General features: G+C 47.6%; 1 protein-coding gene across 2 annotated transcripts in view; it reads left to right on the forward strand.

Moving 5' to 3' along the window:
- Positions 1-13301, forward strand: part of tmem244 (transmembrane protein 244) — a 194111-nt gene that overhangs the window by 108404 nt on the left and 72406 nt on the right. Inside the window, exons 5-6 of one of the 2 annotated variants that reach the window (XM_072500723.1) lie at positions 5443-5487; positions 7831-8086. In XM_072500723.1, coding sequence (XP_072356824.1) covers positions 5443-5487; positions 7831-7844 — 59 coding nt within the window. In that variant the 3' untranslated portion in view covers positions 7845-8086. Of the gene's footprint in view, positions 1-5442; positions 5488-7830; positions 8087-13301 lie in introns of those variants that run through there. The other variant, XM_072500722.1, reaches the window with a different exon arrangement.

Here is a 13301-nt window from a genome sequence, read left to right on the forward strand (position 1 = left end):
AATCCCTGTGCTCAATCCCACCCCCACACAATCCCTCTCCAGCTCCTCAATGCTCTAAGCGCCATTGCCAGTGGCTCTATTGCCAAGGCAAAAATCAATGGGGAGAATGGGCACCCCTGCCTTGTTCCACGGTGTAGCCTGAAGTACCCCAAGCTCACCCCGATTTGTCCACACGCTCGCTACCGGATCCCTACACAACAATCGGACCCTGTCCACAAACTCCTGCGCAAACCCAAACCGTCCGAATACTTCCCACAGATACTCCTACTCCACCTTCTCTGCGTCCAACATCTACATCTTGACCCTCCGGAGGCATCATTATCACATTTTATAATCTCCTAACATTTGCCGACAATTGCGTCCCCTTTACAAACCCCATCTGATCTTCCCCTATCATCCCCCGGCACACAGTCCTCGATACGCAAGGCCAGGATCTTTGGCAGCAACTTAGCATTCACATTTAATAGCGATATCGGCCGATGGGACCCACACTGCTCCGGATCTTTATCCTTCTTTAGTTTTAGGGATATAGACGCCTGCGATAATATAGGGGGGCAGCTCCTCCTTATCCCTCGCCTCATTATATGCCCCCACTTATATGCCCTCAGCAGTAAGGGCCCCAGATCCCCCCCAAACTTCTTATAAAATTCCACAGGGAACCCATCCAGGCCTGGGGCCTTCCCTGCCTGCATTCTCCCCATGCCCACCATCACCTCTACCAGTTCAATGGGGCACTGAACCCCTCCACCAGGTCCTCCTCCACCTTGGGGAACTCCAACCTATCCAGGAACCTCTACATTCCCTCCCCTACAGCCCGGACTCCGATACATAAAGCCTCCTGTAAAACTCCTCGAATGCCCCATTCACCCCACCAGCTCCAGTACCACTTTTCCCCACTCGTCCTTCGCCCTTCCAATCTCCCTCACCGCCTCCTGCTGCCTGAGCTGGTGGGCCCGCATCCTACTAACCTTCTCCCCGTGCTCATACACTGCCCATCTGGCCTTCCGCAACTGCCCTGCTGCTTTCCCTTTAATCGCCAGCCTGAACTCCATTTGGAGCTTCTGCCTGTCCTTCAACAATCCCTCCTCCGGGGCCTCCGAATACCTCTTGTCCACACGCAGAATCTCGTCCACCAGCCTTGCCATCTCTGTTCACTCCTTCTTCTCCCTGTGCGCCTGGATCGATATGAACTCCTCCTAACCACTGCCTTGACCGCCTCCCACAGCATGGCAGCCGAGATCTCACCCGCTCACACACCTCCTCATCTGCTAACAACCCTATGTCCAGCCCCCACTGCGGGCACAGGGCCCCTGCCAGCAGTGTCTTGCCCACCACAAGAAAATCAATCTGCAAGTACACCCTGTGCACGTGGGAGAAGTACAAGAACTCCTTCACCCTCTGCCTCCCAAACCGCCAGGGGTCCAACCCCCCATGCGCATCATGAACGCCTTCATCTCCCTCGCCACCGCCGACACCCTCCCCGACCTCGGGCTTGATCAGTCCAAACTTGGTTCAATGACGTGGTAAAGTCCCCTCCATAATCAATCGGTGCGAGTCCAGGTGTGGGATCTTTCCCAGCACCCGCCTCATGAACTCCACAGCGTCTCAGTTTGGGGCATAAACATTAATGAAGACCACTAGCATCCCCTCCAGCTCCCCACTCGCCATCACAAATTTACCTCCCGAATCTGCCAGAACGTTACTCACCTCCAATGCCACCCGTTTATTGATCAACACCGCCACCCCCCGCGTCTTCATCTCTAACCCTGAGTGAAAGGCTTGCCCTACCCACCCTTTCCTTGGCCTTGTCTGATCCCCGATCTTCAAGTGTGTTTCTTGCAAAAAGGCCACGTCCGCATTCAAGCTCTTCAAGTACGTGTACACACGTGATCATTTGACTGGCCCATTCAGCCCTCTCACATTCCATGTGACCAACCTGGTTGCCCCGCCCCACCCCACCCCTCCACTGCCGATGAGCCCATGTCACGTGACTTTCCAGGCCCACCCTCGGATGCCCACCGTGACGGTGACCAATCCTTTTCTTGCTACGCCACAGCAACCACACCTTTATCAGCAACCCACTCTCCCCGCTTCCCCCCTACCCCCTCTCTCCTGAACAAAACAACAATCCCATTCCCCCATTACACTAACCACCTGGCCACCCCCCACTGCACTGCCATTAACTAGCCTGCCCAGCTAGCCTGGCAGCCCCTGCTCAAGGTGCCTGAGCCTCCTACCCACCCCCACTGATTGCCTTCCCCACTCTCGCATACCTCCATAACACAAACAACAATGGAACAAGAAAAAAGGTGCACTCACACTCGATGCTCCCAAGCATCTGCCACCAAACCCAACAAAATATCTCCAAGGAGAGAAGTTCTCCAACAACCAACAAACGAAAAAAAGACAGAAAAAGCCCCCATCTCCTCACACCTCCTCCACAGTTCCACTTCCACAATCACGGCCAGTCCATTGTCTCTTAAAAACTCCATCACCTTCTCTGATGTCCCAAAATAACGTTCTCGGCTGTTGAAAGTAACCCAGAGGGAGGCCGGGTACAGCTTCCCGAACTTCACCCGCTTTTTGAAGAGGGCAGCCTTCACCCGAATGAAGCGGCACTCCTCTTCGTCAGGTCGCGCCCAGGTCCTGGTACACCCTTCCCAGGTGCACCTCCTCGCCTGCCTCGCCATCTCATCTTCTCCTTATCCAGGTATCGGTGGAGATGCACCATCATCACCCTCGCCGGCTTGTGCACCTGCAGCTTCCTCATCAACGCCCTGTGTGCCCGGTCTACTTCCAGAGGCTGGTCAAAGGCCCCCTCCCCTATCAGCTTCTCCTGCATCTTGGCTACATATGAGCCAGCGTCCGCTCCCTCGATGCCTTCAGGCATCCCCACGATTCTTAGATTTTGTCTCCGGGAGCGTTTCTCCGGGTCCTCCAGCTTCTCCTTTAATAATAATAATCTTTATTCGGGTCACAAGTAGGCTTTTATTAACACTGCAATGAAGTTACTGTGAAAATCCCCATAGTCGCCATACTACTGCACCTGTTCGGGTACACTGAGGGAGAATTCAGAATGTCCAATTCACCTAACAAGCACATCATTCTGGACTTGTAGGAGGAAACAGAGCACACAGAGGAAACTCACGCAGACACGGGTGGAACATGCAGACTCCACACAGACAGTGACCCAAGCCGGGAATCGAACCTGGGCCCTGGCGTTGTGAAGCAACAGTGCTAACCACTGTGCTATCATGCTACCCAACCGCTTCTGAGTCTCCCGCATCATTCCGAGTTAAGCCACCAACAAGGCAAGCTGCTCCTCGTGCTCCCCCACGGTCTCTTATACCTTCCGAATGGCCTGGCCCTGGGACTCCTGCCTCTGTTCCACAGGATCAATTCCCGCTTTTAATGGTCCCACTGCCTTGGCTAGGTTTTCCTGGGCTTCCCTCCTCTGCCAGCTGAACTTCCCATTTAAAAGTCCACCAGCTGCTCCGTTGACCACTGGTCAGGCACTTGACCTGTGACGCGTGAAGATTTCTTGCTCCAACTGCTCCCTTCTTCTCGACCCATTTCTGGTCTGCGGCTCCATCCACCAGTGGAGTTTAACTTTCTTCAGTCACCCCTCCACCTTTTTTAACCAAAACATTCACCCAACAAGCGGGAGAAAGGTCCAAAAAAGCTGCCTCGAGCGGGAGCTGCCAAATATGTGACCACTCACTCCACAGCCGCCACTGGATGTCTGCATTTTCTGTATTTATCCCTATCCCTCCTGATTACTATTCCAAACACTTTCAAATTGTAATGTTTCCAAATTTCTAGGGATTGTTTCCTATGCAGGCCAATTATCTCCTCCCTCATCTGAAGGTCAAAGGGCTCCTGCATCCAGGCTGACTGAGGTCAGCGAACTCAGCAGAGACTATGGATTTACCCGGCACCACCAGATTGAAAAGCTGTTGCTCACTGTGCCCTTTCCTTGGATTGCCACCTTGCCGTGGTGGATAGGCTTGAACGTTGCGTTCATCCTGAGAGCAATGCTGTCAGGAGTCCTAAGATCCTGGCAGTGTTACCCATGACAGTAAGGTCGGAGGGGAGGAACCAGACAAAGCGCAATCCAGAACAAGTCCCCCACTGCCCTGGCCTGACCAATCAGCAGACCTTATCTGACTAGTCCTCGGCCCAACCTCATAGCCCCCCCTGAAGTAACCTGACCCAACTACCCCCCAACCCACCTGACTAGTCACCTACCTACCACCACCCACCTGCCACCTTACTCTCCTCACCCACCCCACCCATTCCTCCTCACCCACCTATCACCCTACCCAACTACCACCCTACTAATCTGCCACCCTACCTCTTTGCCCACCCTACCATCTTCACCATTTACCTTACACACTCACCTTCTCTCCTTAGTTGCTTTTAAAGCAGATTTTGGGACTTTTAAACACTTTACTTTGCAGAATACTGTAACTAGTGCGGCAAAAACGGGATTAGTTTCTGCACGGATTCTCTGCACTGCTCCCTGTGAGCTTCCCTGCGCTGAGTTGCATGTGAAAGATCTAAGATAGGTGGGGTGGGTAGGGGGGGTGCTGGTTGGAGGGGTGATGATGTGCAATTGCATGGAGGGAGCCCCTCTGGATCCTGCTCACCTGGTAGCAATTTTATAGTGGGGTGGGCAAGGCATCTGGCGGAACTCACCTTGCCCCAATTAAGGCCCTGAAGCACTGAGCTTTAATTTTTAGGTTGATGGGCAGGAGGGATTTCAGCAGGAAGGGAAGGGGATGCCTCCATCCCATTCCCCCTTCCAACTGGGGGTGCTCTCCCCTTAAGGCCCAGTGACCTCTGGACCTTCCTCCCATTTTCCCAGCCTATCCCCTGAGACACCCAATCCTTCCCTACCCTTCCCTTTGCCTCTTCCAGTCACTGCACCGTTGTGCCCGGAGGGAATGGAGAGCTGTCAGCCAATCTGACTGGGACTTCCTCCTGAGTGAGGGTGAAAGTCCTGCCTTACTTGTTAGAATGTGAAATGGCATTGAGGCTGCTGGATGTGGTGGGAATGTGCCCCTTACTGATGTTTCAGAGCCTCTACCATCATGAACATTGATGCCCGAGGGCTGTATTCTTTCGCCCCGCCGGCCGCAAGAATGGCACAGGCGAGACAGCGACAATGGAAAAATCCATTGACCTCAGGCGGGATTCTCCGGTCGCCAGAAAACGGGGCCAGAGATCCCTCCCAGAGTTTCTGATCCTGGCCCTTTATTAAAGTAACCTTCACTGTTAGTACCAATTATAAATGGATGTTCAAAGTAATGATGCAAATATATTAAGATTTTATTTAAATTTATTTAGAGTTAATATTGATGAGCCTTTTTGCATGTGAGCAGTTCACAAGTACCTTATGTAAAGACATGACAAATGATCTATGTCAATTATTTTTTTCAGTTATGGCTGAGTTTCCACTTGTATGGCATTGGTGGTTGGCTCTAGGTAAGATTTTCAATTTTATGTAAAAATATTGTTCCAATTATTATATGAAATTAGTAAATGTTTCAATTTGCTTTGTCATCCCTATCTGAAACTGATAATTCTGCACATATTGGGGACTGCTCTTGGGACTTTCTTTGTCTATTTAATTCAAAAGTACATATTTGCACACATACACTCGCACACATTAAGATATTTTCCAATCTGTTATGTGAGAACATAAGAACATAAGAACTAGGAACAGGAGTAGGCCATCTGGCCCCTCGAGCCTGCTCCGCCATTTAATGAGATCATGGCTGATCTTTGTGGACTCAGCTCCACTCTCCGGCCCGTACATCATATCCCCGAATCCCTTTATTCTTTAGAAAGGTATCTATCTTTTTCTTAAAAACGTTTAAAGAAGGAGCCTCAACTGCTTCACTGGGCAAGGAATTCCAGAGATTCACAACCCTTTGGGTGAAGAAGATCCTCCTAAACTCGGTCCTAAATCTACTTCCCCTTATTTTGAGGCTATGCCCCCTAGTTCTGCTTTCCCCGACCAGTGGAAACAACCTGCCCGCATCTATCCTATCTATTCCCTTCATAATTTTATATGTTTCAATAAGATCCCCCCGCATCCTTCTAAACTCCAATGAGTACAGTCCCAGTCTACTCAACCTCTCATCATAATCTAATCCCCTCAACTCTGGGATCAACCTAGGGAATCTGTGTACTGTTATCACACACACCTTGTTCAGGTTGCCAGAATCATACAAATATCTCATCAAGCCTTTCTGTGGGCTGTTCAGGGGCAGTCCAGACTATAAGCAGCAGGTTTCATAGACATTGCAATTTCTATAGCAGATTTTAGAGTTAATGTACCTTCAGTCAGCTCTGACAGGTCGGTTTAAGTGCTGCCCACCCTCATTAGCGGGGCGTTGGTGAGCGCGGTCCCGGAGAAGCCCTTGGGGCCTCATTAAGTGGAGCAATTAACATTAGAAACCGGTGACGGCCTCGCCGGGTCGGCTGTTGGAAAACTTCCGGTGATTCCTACTCGCCACCACCCTTAAAATGAATTTGGTTAGATTGCACCCTAAGTGTGGGCTAGCCCGGTGAGAAACTCCCGAGAAATGTGACTACATGTGGTTAGATAACGGTGGGGAACTCACCGACAGAACCGGGGAGAAACACCCAGCCAAACCCACATGAAATGACACTTACAAACCTTTCCATTAGATCGCGCCCAAGATTTCCATGTTTCCTCCACCTCATCAAACGCGCCCATGGCTCCTATACTTCCCGACACTTTTGGATTGCAGCTGCCTGATCTGTGCCACTCAGCCTTCAGCCCATTGTCCCTGCCGGGGTTTTCTTTCCCTCTGTTTAAAACAAACAAATTCGCGGTGCACAAGTAGGCTAGCTGTCTTTCTGCCCCGCTATCGATTCCAGGGCAATAGGTTGCAGTACTGCAGTCCCAAGGGTTCATGTTCCCGTGGCCCGTTTCAGTGCCTCAGATACAGTGCCCGCAGCTCTACCCACTACACCTGTAAATGTACTGAAAACTTCAAACCTCTGTTTGAAGTGAACTCCCAGTAACTCAACAATGCAGCTGTCCAAAAGCTTTCTTTTCTTTGGAAATCCTTTTACTTGCACTGGTGGCTGTTGCAATCGACCAGATGATTCGCCAATGCCCCGCTAGATACTGCATTTACTGAGAGTTGAGAATTGCTACAATGATGATTTTGCCTTGGAATTAGATGATATTTCTCCTGACCTCACTCCAGGTGGTGTATGATCCTGGATCTCCGTCGATGATTCCTTCTGGCTCACAAAATAATCGTCAAAAGTTGTTTTCTCCCATTTTTGTTTAAGGCCCAGATCTCGTCGCCGGTTTCTCTTTTGTTATGTTCTTTGTTGTAACCGTAAAGAGAAATAATCAGAGGTGTCACATGTGAAGGTCACATAGTGCAAGGGGTTTATTTACAAGATGCTGCTCAAACAGGTTAAATGGTGAACTCCACAAAAACCCTCGAAAGACTCCAATGATGACATTGTGTAACACGTGACATTACATCAGCCAATGGTGTTAATCTGATACATAACACAACCCCATCACTAAAGTGGTGATTTCTCATTGGACTGAACTCCTGGGACTTTTTGGGTTGACGATAGATAAATAAATAAATATCTTGTTACCCTGTAGTTCCTCAGCCTATATTCAACCAGGTGTTGGAACCTCACAAAAGGGAATAATAACCATTAAAATCTAAAATGATATAACCACCTGTAGATAAATGACCATATACAGAGGAGAAAGCTTTAATAAAGGCTGCCAATATTTCAAACGTATATTTTAATTTTTCCAAGAGACAAAATATTGAATTTTAAAAATGGATCCTTGTAACGGAGAAGCCCTTACCTTGGATTACAAAGGCAGGTTCAGCTGCATCTATTGGATGTGAAGAAAGTTGCTCCATTTGGCAATCCTGGCATTCCTTCTCAGGTATCAACATGCCTGACAGCATGTGACAGCGAGGCCCAATACTGCATACACTTCATCCGAAACCGGAGAACAAATTCAGAAGGCAACACATCTTCAGGAAGCTGCCAAGATATGAATACCAAATAGATACCACAGTGTTGCCAGCTAATCTGTTTCACATTATTAAATGTGAATGCCAAGCCTGCAAAGAACTTTACAGCTCTGTCATTACTTATCTGGCACACTCATACTCCAGCAGTGCACACATTAAGCCGCATCTTACCACTGAAATGCTTGAAACAGTCACATCTTCAAATGAACTGTTCCAGTAGAAGCTAACAAAATGATGGCAACACACATTTTGGGTTGCAAGAGGCCTTGTGCCTGCTGTGAATGACCACTCTACTTTAGAAATGAAACAATTATGTTGAAATTGGGCAGCAATGTCAAGCTGTGATTCGTAGTAAATGTAAAAGGAGATGCAAGCCCTGTTCCTGCTGATCAATGCACTCACGGACAGTGTATTGATCAGAAAGTCTCTCCTGTTGGATCAGACAGGGGAAGCAAGGATAGCATCTTACATTGATGTTGATTTTCTTGCAGTAACAAAATTCTAACCTGAAAAATATAAATCACAACAAAACTAGGGGGAAAATAGGGGGAAAAAATCCTGTAGAGTTAAACAACTCATTTGGTAATCTGACTGAACAGAGAAGACCATAAGACATAGGAACAGAAGCAGGTCATTCAGCCCATTGAATCTGCTCTGCCAGTCAATGTGATCATGACATAATCTGATCTGATAATCCTCAATTCCACTTTCCTGCCTTATCCCCATATATTCTGCAATTATTAATTCACAAAAATTAAAAGTCAGATAGTTAATTTTAGTACAATGGTGAAAGCACTTATTTTGGAAATGCCACAACATGAAGCTAACAATTGAAACCTTCTAAATATATAAAGTTGGCCTATATTTAAAAAGGAACAAAATAATGAAGACTGCACTTAGCACCTCCGATGATCATTTAAATAAAATATAATAATTTGCAAACATACAAGATTATGTGTGGTAAGAAAGGAGATTTAAGAAAAAAAACTAAAGCAGTGAACTGTCAAACTGAAGCAATAAAGATGGTAAAATGCAGCTTACAAGAAATGAAGAAAATAGCTTTGCAGCAAAACCAGTCACACATAGGTACAGGCGTACACATCAAACATGAACTATTGGACTCTGCCTGCTATTGCTTGTGTAATGTTGATAATTCTTTTGTGGTGTGTTGGGGGTGGGGAGAGTGGGATCATATAGGAGCCTTCACTCGTGCAGCTGATATGAAAAAAGATTGGTAAATTTGGTGAAGTTTATGATTTGACAGCTGGATAGAAAAAGCAATGATTATTACTAACAGATCCCTTGTGATGTCTTGGGTACTCTGGATCTGTGGAGACTGTGTTTACCTTAGCAGTAACATAGACAGGCTACCAACACTTGTAATAGTACAACACTATTTTATTAAGCTAGAAACTGTTGAACAAACTTTCACTGTGGGTTAGCACAATGTTAGATTAAACTAAAGACCTATGCCTGTCCTAACCAGTCTATGCACTCAGCACATGGTGAAGATCTGTGTTGCAAGTTGTAAGCTCTGTCCTTCTGAGAGGCTGCATCCCGAATGAGCGGGAAAACTGATGCCCTCTGTCATTTTTTGTGAGTGTGCTCTAACTGGTGATTGGCTGCGGTGTTGTGTGTGTTGATTGGTCTTGCTGTGTGTCCATCAGTGTGTCTGTCTGCACCATGATATACTGGTGTATATTATGACATCTCCCTTTTATAAAAAAATGTATGTTTGTGGCAATAAATAATGTGTGGTGATAATGCTCCTAACTACGTGTGGGCTGCGAAGACATATTTACAGGGCTATGTACATGAGAACTAAGCTATTTACATGGGAAGGTGCCTGGTTCAGAGAAGCAGTATGCAACAAGAGTAACGAGATCAACACTATATATAAACTAGGGAAACGATCAAACAAAGCAACAAAACAATTCAGAGTCCATAAATTCGAAAAGTTCATAAATGTAATCTCTGAGGTGGGTGACGAATTCTGGTTGACCGTAAGGGTGGCACACCACTCATCGTCTGGATCGATGCTGTATACTGGTAGAGGCCGGATTCTTTGCTTCGGGGACACCCTGTTTTTTGTAGTGATACCGACTTGAATAGGCGCCTTCGGGTCCTTGGTATCAATATCAGGTCGCAGGTCCGAATCGGGCTCGGTGACCGTGGTTTGAATGGCCCGGACATTCCTGCGAGGCTGGCTGGAGTGACGAGAGTTGGCAGGCTGAGCTGATCTGCATAAAGCAGCATAGTGGCCAAGTTTGCCACATTGCAGGCATCGTCGGGATTTGGCGGGACATTGCCGCGTTAAATGGGCGGAGCCACAGTTGCCGCTCGTTGTAGTGTCAGTACTCTCGCTGCGCCACCGCGCATGCGCAGCACGGCCGTACGTGGTGCGCGCCTGCGTAGTATGTTCGGCGATGTCGCCGTCCCCTCGTTCGGTGCACACAAGCGCGGGAGTCTGCGAAAAGCGTGCAAAATGGCCGCCCTCATCCAGGCTGAGGCTCTGGAGTTGCTCGATTGCTTGGACCCATTCTGCCTCGTGGGGACCTTGCCGCGCTGTTTCAGCCGCTTGGATGTGGGAATACCGACTAGTGGCGTGTTCATGTAGCACGCAGGTCTCGATGGCGGTCGCTAGGGTGAGCTGCTTTACCTTGAGGAGCTGCTGGCCTAGGGAGTCCGACTGAACACCAAAAACGATCTGGTCGCGTATCATAGAGTCGGTGGGCCCGTAATTACAGGACTGCGCAAGGATGCGGAGGTGGGTGAGAAAGGACTGGAAAGGTTCATCCTTACCCTGCAAATGCTGTTGGAATACATAGCGCTCGAAACTTTCATTCACCTCGATGTCGCAGTGCTGTCAAACTTAAGGAGGACCGTCTTGAATTTTGATTTATCTTCACCATCAGCAAAGATGAGAGAATTGAAAATGTGGATGGCATGGTCCCCAGACGTGGATAGGAAGAGAGCGATCTTCCTGGTGTCTGAGGCAGCTTCCAAGTTTGTGGCTTCAAGGTAGAGCTGGAAGCGTTGTTTGAATATCTTCCAGTTGGCCCCTAGGTTACCGGTGATGCGGAGCAACGGCGGCGGGAGGACGCTGTCCATTTTGCAGGATCGCTGTATGCTGGTGGAAGGCAGATCACTTGCAGGTATGTCTAAGAAGTTCTAACATCCCTCAACTACTGGTACCATGATGTGTTGGGTACTCTGGATCTGTGGAGACTTAGTTTACCTTAGCAGTAACATAGACAGGCTACCAACACTTGTAATAGTACAACACTATTTTATTAAGCTAGAAACAGTTGAACATACTTTCACTGTGGGTTAACACGATGTTAGATTAAACTAAAGACCTATGCCTGTCCTAACCAGGCTACGCACTCAGCACATGGTGAAGATCTGTGTTGTAAGCTGTAAGCTCTGTCCTTCTGAGGGGCTGCATCCCGAATGAGCGGGAAAACTGATGCCCTCTGTCTTTATAGTGAGTATGCTCTAACTGATGATTGGCTGTGGTGTTGTGTGTGTTGATTGGTCTTGCTGTGTGTCCATCAGTGTGTGTGTCTGCATCATGATATACTGGTGTATATTATGACACCTTGCAACATCAGAATCAGTTAGAAGAGCGTGACAGAGAGAGCCTGATTGGGAGAGTGCTCAAGAAGCAAGTGAGGCACAAAGAGTACGTGGTACATACAAGGGTTTTAGTATTATTGTACAGACACCACAAAACCTCACATAGTGATGGGATTTCCAGACCAACCTGCCGCCTATTTGCCGGTGGCGGAGGCAGCCTGCTAGTGGATCTGAACGGTCGCGCCGTTGTCAATGGGATTTCCTGTTGACTCCACCCCTCATCACCTGGAAACCTGTGAGCCGGCATGGGACCAGAATTTCCGCTGGCGTGAACAGCCGGTAAATCCTGCCCTATAAATTAGAAAAGACAACCCAGAAGTTGAATCAGAAAAAGTAGGGATGGGGCAGGGACTCGCGGCACTTTCTTAAATTTGCAATTTAAATTTTAAAATTTCAATTTTTTTCTTATCCTTTCCTTAAAATGATTTCCTGTCCCAAATTTTGCATCCAGTGGATGACACGTGGTTTAAGAGCAGTCAAGGAGATTGCAGCAGCTCTATCAATAGGCCCAAGTCTACAACTACAATGTACGGCATGCTGGCATGCAACTTTCCATTTTAAATGTTGACTTTAAAAAGTGTGACATAAAATGATGCTATGTCCAAAAGGATTTGCCTTGGTTTCTTCCCACTGGAGACACTGGGCATGTGGAGTATGCTTGAAGGGGGTCATTCCTGTGCATGTCTCTTTAGCTATCATTCACTGCTAGTCTATCAGACAACTTTTCAGCTCCTCCTAAAATGTAGCAATAAAAACATCAAAATCAGCCCTTTGAAATAATATATGCAAGTAGTGAATGAAGTGCAAACAATAAAAGTCAGTATATGTTTTGTTAAAATGATAAATGTTAAAATGATAAATGTTCAATCGGAAGTTTAGTTATAAATGTTTCTTTATTTTTACATGGGCAGCATGGTGGCACAGTGGTTACCACTGCTGTCTCATAGCGCCAGGGATCCGGGTTCAATTCCGGCATTGAGTGACTGTCTGTGTGGAGTTTGCACTTTCTCTCGTGTCTGCGTGGGTTTCCCCCGGGTGATCTGGTTTCCTCCCACATACAAGAAAGATGTGCAGGTTAGGTGGATAGGCCATGGTAAATTGTCACTTGGTGCTCAAAGGTTAGATGGGGTTATGGGTTTACATGGGAGTGGGCCTAGGGAGGGTGCTCTTTCAGAAGGTTGGTGCAGACTCGATGGGCCGAGTGACCTCCTTTTGCACTGTAGGGATTCTATGATTCCAGAGTGTGAGTGTCACTAGCAAGGCCAGCATTTGTTCCCCATCCATAATTAACCTTGGATTAAGTGCCTTACAAAGCCTTTTCAGCGGATGATTAAGAATCAACCTGTGGATCTGCAGTCACATGTAGCCATACTGAGTAAGGATAACAAACCTCCTTCCCTAAAGGGCTTTAATAATAGCTGTTATGGTCATCAGTACTGATTTATTACTTGAATTTAGCCTGCACGCGCAGATTACTAGTCCAATGATATTACCACTAAACCACCATCATCCCTATCTCATAAAAGGAATGGATAAGAGTTGAATAGTACCATCTTGTGGTGTAGATATGCAATGGTTACTGTGAAGCTGTGGTTGTTGTCGATG

This window comes from Scyliorhinus torazame, chromosome 4 (assembly GCF_047496885.1).
Source record: "Scyliorhinus torazame isolate Kashiwa2021f chromosome 4, sScyTor2.1, whole genome shotgun sequence".
Taxonomy (NCBI): Eukaryota; Metazoa; Chordata; class Chondrichthyes; order Carcharhiniformes; family Scyliorhinidae; genus Scyliorhinus; species Scyliorhinus torazame.